The sequence below is a fragment of the Palaemon carinicauda genome, chromosome 41 (assembly GCF_036898095.1).
Source record: "Palaemon carinicauda isolate YSFRI2023 chromosome 41, ASM3689809v2, whole genome shotgun sequence".
NCBI classification, from domain to species: Eukaryota; Metazoa; Arthropoda; class Malacostraca; order Decapoda; family Palaemonidae; genus Palaemon; species Palaemon carinicauda.
This window is the reverse complement of record NC_090765.1, coordinates 34,410,835-34,427,810: the sequence shown is the minus strand read 5'-3', so window position 1 is coordinate 34,427,810 and position 16,976 is coordinate 34,410,835. Positions and strand designations below refer to the sequence as shown.

Below are 16,976 nucleotides of genomic sequence, written 5' to 3'. Positions count from 1 at the left end.
ATTCGTAGCAGCGAGTGCAGTAGTGGGTGAGGGCTCAACCACTACAATTCCCTAATTCCTTATCCTTTTAATCTGTCTCTTGAAATGTTGTTTTTTTATGGGTTGTCCGGAAGGCTAAGAAGCCTTTCGCATCCTGGTTGATTTGGCGGGTGGTCAAAGTCATTTCTTGAGAGCGCCTAGATTAGGGGTTTGATGAGGTCCTGTTGTATGGGTTGCAACCCTTGATACTTCAGCTCCTAGGGGTCGATCAGCATCCTAAGAGGATCGCGAGGCTCCGTAAGGAAGACGTACTTAAAAGGCAGAGTAATTGTTCAAGTCGACTTCCTTACCAGGTACCTATTTATTTTGTTTTTGTTATTTTGATAACTTCTAAAATGAAATAAAAAACTCTTAGCTCATAAAATGTAAACATATATTACTGGTCTCTACCCACCATCCTGGGTGTGAATCAGCTATATATTCACCGGCTAAGTTAAATATTTAAAAATGATATTTTAATTATAAAATAAATTTTTGAATATACTTACCCGGTGAATATATAAATTAAATGACCCTCCCTTCCTCCCCAATAGAGACGCAGTGGGACGAGGAGAAAATTGAGTCTTTGTTTACATAAGAGCTGGGTATCTGGTCGACAGATGGCGCTGTTGGGCACACCCGCAACCTGTGTAGCGATCGCTGGCGAGTTTTTTCCGTAGAGTTTGTCTGTCGAGCAACAGAGTTGCAGCTATATATTCACCGGGTAAGTATATTCAAAAATTTATTTTATAATTAAAATATCATTTTTCTAAGGATACAAACCTTCGAAACCTGGTGTGCTGTGTACCTTTGTGAACGGGCGACTATATAGAGCAACCAACTCTTTAGAGTGTTGTTCTTGCTCTTTTATCAGGAAGATGATGGTAGTTCGTCTGTCTTAGGAGGAATTTATCCGATTCAAACAGATTGTTCGCTGTACCTGCTTGCCCGATAGTGAAAAGTGTTTGCTTGGTGAGCTCACTTGGCACTGACAGGGATACCCATATATGGGGATTCCTCTGTTGCATTTTCATTGAGTGTTCCCAGTGCTCTCCTTATGACAAAATCCCCAGTCTCGTGGTTTTGTGCTGTGGCGGAGAAACCTCTTATAACTTTCTCCTCAGAAGGAGGTCCAATAGCTTCCTCCTCAGAGGAAGCTCAGTCATCATTGGTCGCCAAGGTCAAAGGCCACCATTCCACTCCTGGTCGTTGACGCGTGAGGTCATTTCTTTAGCTTCTCTCGTGACCTTAGTTTTTTCCCATGTGTTAGCGCATGTGTTGTCTTTGCATTCTCTGTGTTACCTGGCTTTTTGCCTACGCATAAACCAATAGGTTTGATATATTTCTTTAACATTTTCCTCTTACCTCTCGTATCTGACATCACCAAGTAATTGTGCAAACCTTACACTCTCACATAATTAGATGGCTATTTGTTCACATTAGAAGGTTAGAAAGAGACATTAGCAGCTGTTTAGGAGAGAAATGCTTTGAAATTAAAGCAATGTTATATAGTTTTGGATAGTGCTATAGTTTGTTTAGCGTTTCACTGTTTTGAATTATAGTTCAATAGCTTATGGATGCACTCAAGCATGCCTTTCCATCAATTTTCTCTTCCTCTTATTTTTAAGTGTAATGTTAGGAAGCCAGGTGGTTTATCAAGAGGTTGCTCTTTATGTTTCCATTCATCCTCATATTTTGATCCTTCATTTTCAAAACCATCATGAGTGTTCTCTTCAGTGTACTGTATAGTCATGTTTATATGGTTATCATATTGTTATTTCATTTTTATAATTTAGTATTGTAGTCTGTTTATTATTCCCTACCTGGGTTGCAGCTTAGCATATAAGGACAATTACTATTGGTTATGTTAAGAATCTAGGGATTACTTTACTTTGAATTTTATTTTTTTATTCTTTTCTATTATAGGAAAAGGTTATGGATGAAACTTCAAATCTGTTTATAGTAAACTTTTATATAGAATAAGATATATTTGAAAATGCTGTATAGGTGATATAAATATAATTGTCAATGCCAAAATCCAAGGCTAATTCACTGTTGAAACATGTTGAAACTAGATATTATGGATAGTTAAATGCAAGAAAATGTTCTAGTGGCTACCTATGTGGCTTGGCCTTTTTCATTTTGGCAAATCTTTGTGATGATCCCCTTAGATAGAGATATACATTGATTTTCTTCATTAAAATTTTATCCCACACAGTCTTAGAGTATAAAATAGTCGATATAGCCTAATAAATTTAGAAAATTACCTTAAAGGGTAAGAGAGATACAGAATGTGTAGTCTAATACATCGAGTTGAAAAATAGTAATTATAATCTAATTAACTTAGAAAATGACATTAAAAAGTTAGAGAGACATACAGAATTTGTAGTCTAAAATTAAATGTAATTTCTAGTGCCCTTTGTATAGTTTTAGAGACATATTAATTGAATACTAAAAAAAAAATTAATATAGATTTATATTTCTGGTAATTTTCAATTTTCTTGCTATTGTTACAAAGGGTTTTGTATATCATTTAATATTGTAATAGCATAATTGCATTACTATAAGAGAACAACAATAGCAGTGTAAACAATTTGAGGTAGAAGATGGATAAAAAGGGTTTAAAGATAAATATTCCTTTGAAGTGTTATTTATACCATTTAGGCTTGCCCTAATGGCTGAAACATCTCAGTATGTGGAAGTTAAAATTTTCTGGCAGACGAAGCAACGTTTGTTGTGGCACGGCAGAGCAACGCTGTAGTATTCAGAATAATATGTTGAAGTTTAAATTTTCTGGCAGACAAAGGGACGTTTTTGATGGCACGTCAGAGCAATGCCATAGTATTCTGAACAATATGGGGAAGTTAAATTTTCTGGCAGACAAAACGACGTTTGTGATGGCACGTCAGAGCAATGCCATAGTATTCTGAACAATATGGGGAAGTTAAATTTTCTGGCAGACAAAACGACGTTTGTGATGGCACGTCAGAGCAATGCCATAGTATTCATAACAGTATGTGGAAGTTTAAATTTTCTGGCAGACAAAGCAATGTTTGTGATGGCGTGGCAGAGCAATGCCATAGTATTCAGAACAATATGGGGAAGTTTAAATTTTCTGGCAGACAAAACGACGTTTGTGATGGCACGTCAGAGCAATGCCATAGTATTCTGAACAATATGGGGAAGTAAATTTTCTGCCAGACAAAGCAATGTTTGTGATGGCACGTCAGAGCAATGCCATAGTATTCAGAACAATATGGGGAAGTTTAAATTTTCTGGCAGACAAAGCGACGTTTGTGATGGCTCGGCAGAGCAATGCCATAGTATTCATAACAATATGTGGAAGTTTAAAATTTCTGCCAGACAAAGCGACGTTTGTGATGGCACGGCAGAGCAACACCTTAGTATTGTATTCAGAACAAAATGTGGAAATTTAGATTTTCTGGCAGACAAAGCGACGTTTGTAATGGCACGGCAGAGCAACGCCATAGTATTCAGTAAATCCATGTATAGCCATGCAGGTTCCTGCGGGCGTAGAGTCTTGCCCATAAACTCGGGGTTCATTTTTGCTCCAGAAGAAGTTTGGTAATGTGGTGCCATCATTCCATTTCCAGTTTCCTTCGTCACTTATCCTGCCTCCCACCCACAATGTCCAGCGCTCTCCTGAAGTGACAAGGAAGCAAAGGTGATATTAATGCAAATATTTTTGTTGTTGATGTCAGCGTTTACAAAAATTTTGGACGATGAGGAAAATCTTCTTTTTTCTATACAGCATTGTTATTCTTAAAAAAAATGTCATGGAAATTCATAACACGTAAATGCAATAACTACAGACTTACTTGTGCCAGGCAACCCTAGTTGATAATTGAAGTGTTTCCTCCCTTTGATGACTCCTGAATCCATGGCTAATTCTAGACCGCGATGCCTGTTGAGATGGTTGAATATTAATGAAATGATTGAACTTGATGGTCATTTTGAAAGATACAATTAACCTAGGTACTTATTTTCATTATATATGATTTTTGTCTCAAATTAGAGACATTTTGGCAAGTCTTCCTGTATGGCTTACATTTATTTTTTAATGAAAATTTAACCCTTTGTGCAATATATACTTTTCCATCTTAAGAAATACATATCTGTTCAAGGCTTGAACGAAATTCTTGGGCAGGATATGTTGTACCATGCTAGTGGTATTTTTAGATTTATTTCAGAAGCAGGGCTTCTGAAAGCTATTTAACTTTTAAAAGAAAATCTTTGCTTTTATGGTTTTTAAATTTAATTTCCTCTTATCCTTTGTTTGTAACAAACGATATCGCCGTCAATGCTCTTTGATGTCAGGATGCTAGAAAACTCAAAATAAATCAATCTATCCACACTTTTGTTTATAAACAAATAATAAGTGTTCTGCAGCTTCTTTTCTAATTACCTGTAGGAATTTCCTGTAAGTGTTTTTCCATCACAAAATCTCCAGCTTAAATTTAAGTTTAGCCTGATCACCTTGTTCAGAGCTAGATGAACGTATATGTACCACAAGTTTCTTATGTAATTCCTTTTTTTTTTTTTTTTTTTTTTTTTTTTTTTTTTTTTTTTTTCGTACTACTGTATAGTCAATGTTGCCATTTCTGAATGAGGATACATTAACGTGGTGAAAGGGCTTCCATATTGCCATGATCAGCAAAGCTGTACTAGTCAGGGCCACCTATACTTGGTTGGTTTGCTGTGAGCGATCAGACGAAAATCTCCCACCATCAGTAATCTGCAGTGGCCTGCGTTGTGATGAAAACTGGCCAAACCCCAGATATGAATTAATATGTCTGAGGCCTCTGTCCTGCAGTGGACTAGAAACGACTGCATTTTCTGTTGTTGTTGTTAATTTTATTGTTTGATTCATTAGCAGAATACTGCTAGATTCTAGCCATAGTATTATTAAGAAATATACGAGCAGTTGAACATTCAAGATAAATGATATCGCAGCCAAAAATCTCCAAGTCGTTTAAGTTAAAGAGTCAATTCACATAAACATTATATCATCAAATTAATCAAAATTGTGTTGTGTGGAGCAGCAAATTGGCCCATTCATAAGTCACATCCTCTTTGGATAAGTATTTTATATTCTTGCGAAGATCATCCGGCATCAATATAAAAATTTCTCTTTTTGCGAAATAAGTGAATACAGGAAATGATTAATTCCTGATGATTGATAAGGTAGGAGTCTCTCTCTCTCTCTCTCTCTCTCTCTCTCTCTCTCTCTCTCTCTCTCTCTCTCTCTCTCTCTCGGAAATAAGCGAATACAGGAAAGAATTAATTCTGGGTAATTGATAAGGTAGGAAAGATTCTCTCTCTCTCTCTCTCTCTCTCTCTCTCTCTCTCTCATTAGTAACTGACTTGAGGTATGCACAATGAGCTTCCGTAAATAATGGTTAAGTTGCAGTGAATAATTGGGCTAGTGTGGACCTCAATACTTGTACATAAAAGGTCTCTCTCTCTCTCGCTCTATTAAAGCTGGCACGTTATTGTTTCTCATATTGGCTTATTACTCTCTCTCTCTCTCTCTCTCTCTCTCTCTCTCTCTCTCTCTCTCTCTCTCTCTCTCAAGATTATAAAAACTAAACGTTTGAACTAATTCGCTGAGCTTCCTCATTTTATTTCTTATCCCGCTTGGTTAGACAAAAAGCTATACGTCCCAAGGGCTTCTGCGTCTACATTTTCTGTATATAGAGACCTTAAAGGCAATATAGAAGTGTTCAAGAGGTTATACACCTTAAGGTATTGAAAGTATTTGATCCTACCATGTAAGTAGTGTTTATCAATATCCTTAATATTCTCTTACTATGGTCGTCAAACTAGAGGATTGCTATCGTGAGTCTCTGTATCTGGTTATCGAGGGAAATTATAAGTTTATTTTGACTTGGCTTTATATATTTGTGCCAAAATCAGATATTTGTACTAATCAATGTGAACCCTTTGCATCCATGACACCCGTTTACTATTACAAACTTAAGCACACGTATATGTAGATATATTTGTCAATAATTTGTTTATTTACTAAAAGGATTTTAGGAAAATTCGAATGCTCTTTCCACTAATCTGTATTTAAAGGTTTAAAGGCCGCTAATGAATGGCAGAGGCAAGATATAGTGACATGGCCCTAGCAAGAAGGACAATGCCTTAGAGACTGACCATATATACACACACACACACACACACACACATATATATATATATATATATATATATATATATATATATATATATATATATATATATATATATATAATGATCAGCATTCAAGCCCCCTCTCCACCAAAGCGAGGACCAAGGAAAGCCAGTCAATGGCTGCTGATGATTCAGCATATAGACCTATAGGCTCCCCAAACCCCTCATCCTTAGCTTACTAGGATGGTAAGGTTGCAGCGACCAAAGGAATTAACGAGTTTGAGCCGGACTCGAACCCCTGTCTGGCGTTTGCCGGTCAGGGACGTTACCACATCGGCTACCCATGGTTAGGCAGTATAAACATAAGCAAAGGATTTTAGAAAATTTAATCCACATTCATCATTTGTTAAATGTTCAATTTGATAGCCAATGCTATCCATCATTTTCCTATGACTTAAAAGATATATAAATTGCATAGGTGACATGCAGTTATTTATATTCTCAGCCCCCCCCCCCTTTAATTCTGAGAAAGTTTGCTTATTATTGAATCATTTGTTGCAGCCCTGACAGTTTGATATTGATCAATCAATCAGAATCATGTAAAGGAGTTACCAATGTAATCTGCCTTACAAATTCACTGTAATGTTAATTGTAACGTGTTTCTTTTCATATCATTATATAAGGTTGCTTAATCTCATATAGAAAAAAATTTATCACATTTTCATCGACCTTTGGAATGCAGAATGTTCCTCGTTTCCTTTCCTCACTGGGCTATTTTCCCTGTGGGAGCCCCTTGGCTTATAGCATCCTGCTTTTCCAACTAGGATTGTAGCTTAGCAAGTAATAATAATTTGTCACTATATATTTGTGAGATCATTTGTCATTTTATAGTGTTCTTGCAATTCATCCTAGTAATCCTACACTTTTCTGAACGAGTCAGATGTATGTAATTAGAAAGGTAGAAATTAGGTGAGAATAGATATTCTTTTTCGTTAATCCCAGTTCCTTCCTTCAACTAGCTCGAATTGAAAACACGTCTTTCTGAACCTTAACTATATTTAATTGAAAATACGTCTTTCTAAACCTTCAACAAACCTGATTTGAAAACACGTCTTTCTGAACCTTCACTAAATTTAATTGAAAACACGTCTTTCTAAACCTTCAACAAACTTGAATTGAAAACACGTCTTTCTGAACCTTAACTAAATTTAATTGAAAACACGTCTTTCTAAACCTTCAACAAACTTGAATTGAAAACACACCTTTCTGAACCTTCAACAAACTTGAATTGAAAACATGTCTCTCTGAACCTTCAACAAACTTGAATTGAAAACACGTCTTTCTCAACTCTCAACAAACTTGAATTGAAGACATGTCTTTCTGAACCTTCAACAAACTTGAATTGAAAACACACCTTTCTGAACCTTCAACAAACTTGAATTGAAGACATGTCTTTCTGAACCTTCAACAAACTTGAATTGAAAACACGTCTTTCTCAACTCTCAACAAACTTGAATTGAAAACACGTCTTTCTCAACTCTCAACAAACTTGTATTGAAAACACGTCTTTCTCAACTCTCAACAAACTTGAATTGAAGACATGTCTTTCTGAACCTTCAACAAACTTGAATTGAAAACACACCTTTCTGAACCTTCAACAAACTTGAATTGAAGACATGTCTTTCTGAACCTTCAACAAACTTGAATTGAAAACACGTCTTTCTCAACTCTCAACAAACTTGAATTGAAAACACGTCTTTCTCAACTCTCAACAAACTTGAATTGAAAACACACCTTTCTGAACCTTCAACAAACTTGAATTGAAGACATGTCTTTCTGAACCTTCAACAAACTTGAATTGAAAACACGTCTTTCTCAACTCTCAACAAACTTGAATTGAAAACACGTCTTTCTCAACTCTCAACAAACTTGAATTGAAGACACGTGTATTTCTGAACCTTCAACAAACTTGAATTGAAAACACACCTTTCTGAACCTTCAACAAACTTGAATTGAAGACATGTCTTTCTGAACCTTCAACAAACTTGAATTGAAAACACACCTTTCTGAACCTTCAACAAACTTGAATTGAAGACATGTCTTTCTGAACCTTCAACAAACTTGAATTGAAAACACGTCTTTCTCAACTCTCAACAAACTTGTATTGAAAACACGTCTTTCTCAACTCTCAACAAACTTGAATTGAAGACATGTCTTTCTGAACCTTCAACAAACTTGAATTGAAAACACACCTTTCTGAACCTTCAACAAACTTGAATTGAAGACATGTCTTTCTGAACCTTCAACAAACTTGAATTGAAAACACGTCTTTCTCAACTCTCAACAAACTTGAATTGAAAACACGTCTTTCTCAACTCTCAACAAACTTGTATTGAAAACACGTCTTTCTCAACTCTCAACAAACTTGAATTGAAGACATGTCTTTCTGAACCTTCAACAAACTTGAATTGAAAACACACCTTTCTGAACCTTCAACAAACTTGAATTGAAGACATGTCTTTCTGAACCTTCAACAAACTTGAATTGAAAACACGTCTTTCTCAACTCTCAACAAACTTGAATTGAAAACACGTCTTTCTCAACTCTCAACAAACTTGAATTGAAAACACACCTTTCTGAACCTTCAACAAACTTGAATTGAAGACATGTCTTTCTGAACCTTCAACAAACTTGAATTGAAAACACGTCTTTCTCAACTCTCAACAAACTTGAATTGAAAACACGTCTTTCTCAACTCTCAACAAACTTGAATTGAAGACACGTGTATTTCTGAACCTTCAACAAACTTGAATTGAAAACACACCTTTCTGAACCTTCAACAAACTTGAATTGAAGACATGTCTTTCTGAACCTTCAACAAACTTGAATTGAAAACACACCTTTCTGAACCTTCAACAAACTTGAATTGAAGACATGTCTTTCTGAACCTTCAACAAACTTGAATTGAAAACACGTCTTTCTCAACTCTCAACAAACTTGTATTGAAAACACGTCTTTCTCAACTCTCAACAAACTTGAATTGAAGACATGTCTTTCTGAACCTTCAACAAACTTGAATTGAAAACACACCTTTCTGAACCTTCAACAAACTTGAATTGAAGACTTGTCTTTCTGAACCTTCAACAAACTTGAATTGAAAACACGTCTTTCTCAACTCTCAACAAACTTGAATTGAAAACACGTCTTTCTCAACTCTCAACAAACTTGTATTGAAAACACGTTTTTCTGAAAACTATCCATTACCCCAAGGTTTGGTTACTACCGATCCCTGAAAAATAGTAAATATGAAATACTTACTTGCAGTATTGGTGTGCGTCATGCCATGAAAGTTGGCGATCGAAGACAGGGAGGATGCATACTTTGTAAGCGACATCTACGAAAGGCTCTGTGCACGGGTCCTGGCTGGGCTCTGTAGAAGTTGGGGAGAGGTTATGTTTTCGCTTCTTTTTGTCTGTTTGTTTGTGAACAACTTCCTGACCACAATTTTACTCATAGAGTAGTGAAACATTTATTGATTAATTATGTTTAGACTTGCAAGTGATTGAATTTTAAAGTCCTAGGTTAAAGGTCAAAGTCGAGCAAATGGTTGACCGAATTAACCCTAACCTTAACCTAAGCACGCACATGGTTGTCACACAGACTTCAAATACGCCTACGGTCTAAATCAATTCTGGAAAAGGCAAGCTGATTTCTGGAAATTGTCTGCCTTGACGGAGGTCTGCACTCAGTGCTTTTCTAGTTTTATATGCAGTCAACTATCTGAGTTTGCTGTTTGAGAAGTTAGTGATAAGTTATAAGTTAGTGGGAAAAAATTAAAAGATAAGTTATAAGTTAGTGGGAAAAAATTAAAAGATAAGTTATAAGTTAGTGGGAAAAAATTAAAAGATGAGTTATAAGTTAGTGGGAAAAAATTAAAAGATAAGTTATAAGTTAGTGGGAAAAAATTAAAAAAATAAATTTGGTTGCATTTACACATTTAGTTGATTAAGATGATTTGGGGGAAATACAGGTTTCTTATCATTTAAATAGCCTGTACTCACCTTTATATGGGAGAGGTAGAGGAATGTTAGGTCATGAAAACTAATTTATATATTTCTGAAACTGAGGGATTTACAAGGTACTTTGATACTTGTGGTTAATTAATGATGAAAAAATTCACTTGATGTAGAAGTTAACTTGAAAAGCTTTAGAGTCTCGCCTCCTGAAGGAAAATTTATCATTGGACTTCATCTTTCAAGTGCTAACAGATCTGAGTGTTGAAATAGTATCAGGTCGAATTATTCTGGAAATCTGGAAAAGAGAATTCCATGTTCTGGAAACTTGTCGAAAACTCAGTTAAAACTATACGAACTAGAGTGTAAGAGGTATACACTAGGTAGGTATTGAAAGGGTCAAACTTTATATATATATATATATATATATATATATATATATATATATATATATATATATATATATATATATATATATATATATTATTATATATATGTATATATATATTATTATATATATGTATATATATATATATATATATATATATACCGGTATATATAATTATATATATATATATATATATATATATATATATATATATATATACATACACACACACACATAGTATACATGTCCCTTTCTGAGTGGGGGTATACCTTAACATGGTGAAAGTTTGTGTACCGCCATGATCAGGAAAGCCGTACTAATCAGGGCCACCGATACTAGGTTGGTTTGCAGTGTGTGTAAACAATCACAGTCTGGTGATCTCAAGATGAAAACAAGAGACGAACTATACATTATATGGAGAGCCTTAGGCGCTATTCTATCAATAAGATTTGTGTTCAGAGCCTCCCAAATGTGAGGTGAATATCCCAGAAAAAGATGGACCAGCCCTTCTTAAGTTTGAAGGAGATTTTCTGACATGGCCAAACCTTAGATGTTATCTTTCAAAACCTGCCAATGCTCAGAGGGGTTGAATTTCAGAATTTCCAAACAGAAGCTACAAAAATTATGTAAGAAAGGATTGTTAGTCTTATTATAGACCGAGTTTCCACTATACGAAAAATACGCCATGTATCTCAAATGATAGAATTGTCCATGTTTAAGAAATATTTAGATCTAGAGTTTTTTTTTTTTTTTTTTTTTTTTTTTTTTTTTTTTAATTAAAGGCCAACTTGTATAATCCAGGAATGTTAGGTTTCTTTTGTGTATGAGTGAATGTTGGGCCAAAGTTAAATTACCTTATGTACATTCTTTAATATTTATCTAGAAACAAATATTTTATTAAGTATTCATTTTTTTAGAAGCAATGTTAAATGTAAAATTATTAACGTAAACCGGACTCATTTAATTTATTCGTCGAATTAATATATTTTTTCAAGTATTCATTTTTTTAGAAGCAATGTTAAATGTAGAATTATTAACGTAAACCGGACTCATTTAATTTATTCATCAAATTGATATATTTTATTCAAGTATTCATTTTTATAGCAGTCTTAAATGTAAAATTATTAACGTAAACCGGATTCCTTTCATTTATTCATCGAATTAATATATTTTTTCAAGTATTCATTTTTATAGCAGTGTTAAATGTAAAATTATTAACGTAAACCGAACTCCTTTGATTTATTCATCGAATTGATATATTTTTTCAAGTATTCATTTTTATAGCAGTGTTAAATGTAAAATTATTAGCGTAAACCGAACTCCTTTGATTTATTCATCGAATTGATATATTTTATTCAAGTATTCATTTTTATAGCAGTGTTAAATGTAAAATTATTAACGTAAACCGAACTCCTTTGATTTATTCATCGAATTAATATATTTTTTCAAGTATTCATTTTTATAGCAGTGTTAAATGTAAAATTATTAGCGTAAACCGAACTCCTTTGATTTATTCATCGAATTGATATATTTTATTCAAGTATTCATTTTTATAGCAGTGTTAAATGTAAAATTATTAACGTAAACCGAACTCCTTTGATTTATTCATCGAATTAATATATTTTTTCAAGTATTCATTTTTATAGCAGTGTTAAATGTAAAATTATTAGCGTAAACCGAACTCCTTTGATTTATTCATCGAATTGATATATTTTATTCAAGTATTCATTTTTATAGCAGTCTTAAATGTAAAATTATTAACGTAAACCGGATTCCTTTCATTTATTCCTCGAATTAATAGTCTAAAAGTGACATGGGGTGAACTATTATCAGTACTTGACCAGCCATAGGGACCAAAATGTTTGATTGTACTTGATAGATTAGGTTATCTAGAGATAAACTTATTTATGTAACAATTCTTTTATCAGTCAGGTCAATTTCAGAGATGAGACCCATTAGCTTTGTTCAGAAGAAGATCCTGATAAAATATATATTTTTACGAGAATTAACCGTGGGTTCAGTGAACAATTTGAATGAATTACACTTAATATTTACTAGTAATTTTGCTGTGTCTGAGGTCCCTTTAAAGTAGATATGGTTCGATTTGAAGAGTTTATTATTATTGTTATTATTATTATTATTATTATTATTATTATTATTATTATTATTATTATTATTATGGAAATGTTTTTCCAGAAGGAAAAAAATCCTGATGAAATATATATTTTTATGAGAATTAACTAATGTGAGTTTGATCAATGAACAATTTTTTATGAATTAAACTTAATATTTACTAGTAATTTTGCTGTGAGGTCCCTTTAAAGTAGATATGGTTTGATTTGAACAGTTTATTATTATTATTATTATTATTATTATTATTATTATTATTATTATTATTATGGAAATGTTTTTTCCAGAAGGAAAAAAATTCCGGATAAAATATAAATTTTTATGAGAATGAACTAATGTGAGTTTGATCAATGAACAATTTGTACGAATTAAACTTAATATTTACTAGTAATTTTGCTGTTAGGTCCCTTTGAAGTAGATATGGTTCGATTTGAAGTGTTTTATTATTATTATGGAAATGTAATATTTTAGATAAGACTAAAAAAAGAGGAATTTTAGATTCGAAATATAATATTTTGGATAAAACTGAGAAAGACGAATTTTAGATTTGAAATGTAATATTTTGGATAAAAAAAAAAAAAGAGTTTTAGATTTGAAAAGTAATATTTTGGATAAAACTAGAAAAAAAGAGTTTTAGATTTGAAATGTAATATTTTGGATAAAACTAAAAAAAAGAGTTTTAGATTTGAAATGTAATAATTTGGATAAAACTAAAAAAAAGTGTTTTAAATTTGAAATGTAATATTTTGGATAAAACTAAAAAAAAAGAGTTTTAGATTGGAAATGTAATATTTTGGATAAAACTAAAAAAAAAAAAAAAGAGTTTTAGATTTGAAATGTAATATTTAGGATAAAATTGAGAAAGAAGAATTAAAGATTTGAAATATTATAGTTCGGATAAAACTGAGAAAGAAGAATTGAAGAATTTTAGATTTTAATTAAGGATACCAAATGGGTTTATGGAAGCTCCTTTAGCTGACTGAATATCAAAACAATTTTGTATTACCTTTAAAATTCAGTAAAGTACCATTCCTCGTTTTCGGCAAAACCAAATGATTTTTGCGTTTTTGTTCTTTTAAGCTTCTTCTCCCCCTGTTTAGCGAATATCTCGATACTTCAGTGTTTATAGATCTTTTATGTTCCTTAATCACTTCTTCCATTTGATCAAAGACGTTTTGAAAATCCTTTCTGGAGGAAGGTGCCTTTGAAGAATGGATTCCCTCAAATTTTAATAGTTTATCCATCTCGTTTATAATCGTCTGCATATCTTTATGCTCGCGTCTTGCTGATGTTTCAAGTCCTATGAGGTTCCTACTTACACTGTTCGGCGTTCTGTCCTGTGCCAAATCGATTGACAGTTGCATTTGTTTTAGTATTTCTTCCATATCTAAGGGAGAAATTGTTGTGGTTGGTAATTTTTGATGTCTGGCTTCTCCTGAGAACTCATCGATCAGTTTGGTCATATATTTCAGAATATCCGTAATATTCTTTTTATCGTTGTTTTTTGTTTCATCGCTTTTATCAAATTTTGACTGAAGAATTTTCACATTTACTTTAAGTCTTTCATTTTCGACTTTGGTTTTGGAACTTCTCTCCTTTTTTATTTCTTTAGGATGACCAATTTTCTCCGTCTTTACCTCCGCCCTCGGCAAATCTCCCCGAGAACGAGAAGACAGCTGAACAGAGCCTGGCGAAAGGAAGCTCTCCCTCCGAAGGGAAGACTGCCCAAACCCTGACGGAGGATAACTCTCCTTCTTCGGGTTTGTTATAGATGCATCATCATCTGACACGTTGCTTTTCGCGCTCGAGTCATCAGGAAAAAACAATTTCGAAAAAGAATCTCTGGAAATCTTGAATGTCACCACCTTGAAAACGTCGTCCCAAACTCCAGTCGAGTCAGATTTGTTTGTGAGAATGTCATTCATTGAGATTAAATCACTCTCCTCTTGAGTTGCGTTAGTTGTAACATTAGTTTGCTCTACACCAGAATGAAAATTCAATATGCTGTCCAGAAGGCTTAAGATTTTAGGGAGTGGTTTGTTAGTGGCGTACTTGTTTCCACGTTGGCTGTCTTTCTTCACTTGTCGTTTAATTAGGGTTGATGATCTATTGCTATTTTCACTGTTCCTTTGAATGGAGCGTTCAATGGAAGAACGTTGAACAGCATCATAGGATTCATTTCTAATTTCACCAGTTTCATCTTTTCTTTTTATGCCAGCTACTGTTGCAATACGTGTATCGTGTATCGACCCTTTTACTGTTGCAATACCTGTATCTTGTATTGCATCTGCTACTATGGGAGTACTTGTATCTTGTATCACATCTGCTGCTATTGCAATACCTGTATCTTGTATGGCACCTGCTACTGTTGCAATACCTGTATCTTGTATCGCACCTGCTACTGTTGCAATACCTGCATCTTTTATCGCACCTTCTACAGTTGCAATACCTCTATCTTGTATCGCATCTGCTACTGTTGCAATACGTGCATCTTGTACCTCTTGTTTAGTGGCTCCTAATGTATCCGAAACAATTGCTTTATCGTGGGATCTTGAGACTTTAGTTACACTAATACACACAAAAGACGGTAGATTCTGGAGCAAGACACAGTTTATCAGTATACTATACTTCATCTCTTGGGATGTTGAGTGATGCCACAAAACACGTATGTGAGAGACTGATCTGACAATATGATAGTGTTGCATATGAAGTACACTTAATGTTAAAGGTTATCAGAAGCCTTATCTTAAGTGAATAAAGTAAATACTCTAGTGTAGAATAAACAATGTGTATTCCAAGTATCAAAAGAGAAGAGACTCGAGAAGAAATATTCTAGTACTTTATGTTTATGGTTATTAGAAGCCTTATCTTAAGTGAATAAAGTAAATACTCTAGTGTAGAATAAACAATGTGTATTCAAAGTATCAAAAGAGAAGAGACTCGAGAAGAAATGTTCTAGTGCTTTTGAAATGGTTGGTCCTTATAGTAATGCCACAAAGAAGGTTGCACTCTGACGTTTTAGATAAAGTAAATACATTATCTTGAGTGAATAAAGTTAGTACTCTAGTGTAGAATAAACAATGTGTATTCCAAGTATCAAAAGAGAAGAGACTCGAGAAGAAATATTCTAGTGCTTTTGAAGTGGTTGGTCCTTATAGTATTATTATTATTATTATTATTAAATGCTAAGCTACAACCCTAGTTGGAAAAGCAGGATGCTATAAGCCCAGGGGCCCCAACAGGGAAAATAGCTCAGTGAGGAAAGGAAACATGGAAAAATAAAATATTTTAAGAATAGTAACAACATTTAAATAAATATTTCCTATATAAACAATAAAAACTTCAACAAAACAAGAGAAAGAGAAACTAGATACAACAGTGTGCCTGAGTGTACCCTCAAGCAAGAGAACTTTAACCCAAGACAGTGGAAGGCCATGATACAGAGGCTATAGCACTACCCAAGACTAGAGAACAATGGTTTGATTTTGGAGTGTCCTTCTCCTAGAAGAGCTGCTTACCATAGCTAAAGAGTCTCTTCTACCCTTACCAAGAGGAAAGTAGCCACTGAACAATTACATTGCCGTAGTTAACCCCTGGGGTGAAGAAGAATTGTTTAGTAATCTCAGTGTTGTCAGGTGTATGAGGACAGAGGAGAATCTGTAAAGAATAGGCCAGACTATTCGATGTCTGTGTAGGCAAAGGGAAAGAACCGTAACCAGAGAGAAGGATCCAATATGGTACTGTCTGGCCAGTCAAAGGACCCCCTAACTCTCTAGCGGTAGTATCTCAACGGGCGGTGGTGCCCTGGCCAACCTACTACCTATTAATGCTACAAAGAAGGTTGCACTCTGACGTTTTAGATAAACTAAATACTTTTTTTGTTAACTACTTTATCTTGGAAGCTTTGATAACTTTACCTTTGTGATTTTCACTTCCTTATCAGCTTAGTCAACTTCGTTTCTGTGAAGGTTGTGTTTTGATATGAGTGTATTTATTTATTTATTTATTTATTTTATTTGTGTTTGTTTGTGATTCGCATAACTCAAAAACTATTTGACAGAATCTCATGAAATATGGTGGGATGATTGAACATCATCCAAGGGCAATTTGATTAGATTTTGGGAGTGATGAGGTCGAAGGTCAAGGTAACGAAAATGTCAGAAACGTATTTATTGCTATATCGTGGTCAATTCTTATCTGATTTGCATGAAACCAATGACAAAGTGTGTATAATTTGTTTGCCTGCCTTATGATATACAGCATCATCAAGG

The 16,976-nt window shown here is 33.9% G+C and overlaps 2 protein-coding genes across 4 annotated transcripts in view; one reads left to right on the top strand and one right to left on the bottom strand.

The window, feature by feature from the left end:
- The window catches only part of LOC137632515 (uncharacterized), a 315,753-nt gene that overhangs the window by 202,039 nt on the left and 96,738 nt on the right, over positions 1 to 16,976 (top strand). The window lies entirely within an intron of this gene.
- LOC137632511 (golgin subfamily A member 5-like) lies at positions 1,971 to 15,389 on the bottom strand. The gene is made up of 4 exons (XM_068364478.1): positions 13,712 to 15,389; positions 9,493 to 9,604; positions 3,858 to 3,943; positions 1,971 to 3,681 (listed from the first exon to the last, which is right to left on the bottom strand). Exons 1-4 carry the CDS (start codon positions 15,336 to 15,338, stop codon positions 3,452 to 3,454), a joined length of 2,055 nt encoding a protein of 684 aa, XP_068220579.1. The 5' UTR covers positions 15,339 to 15,389; the 3' UTR covers positions 1,971 to 3,451.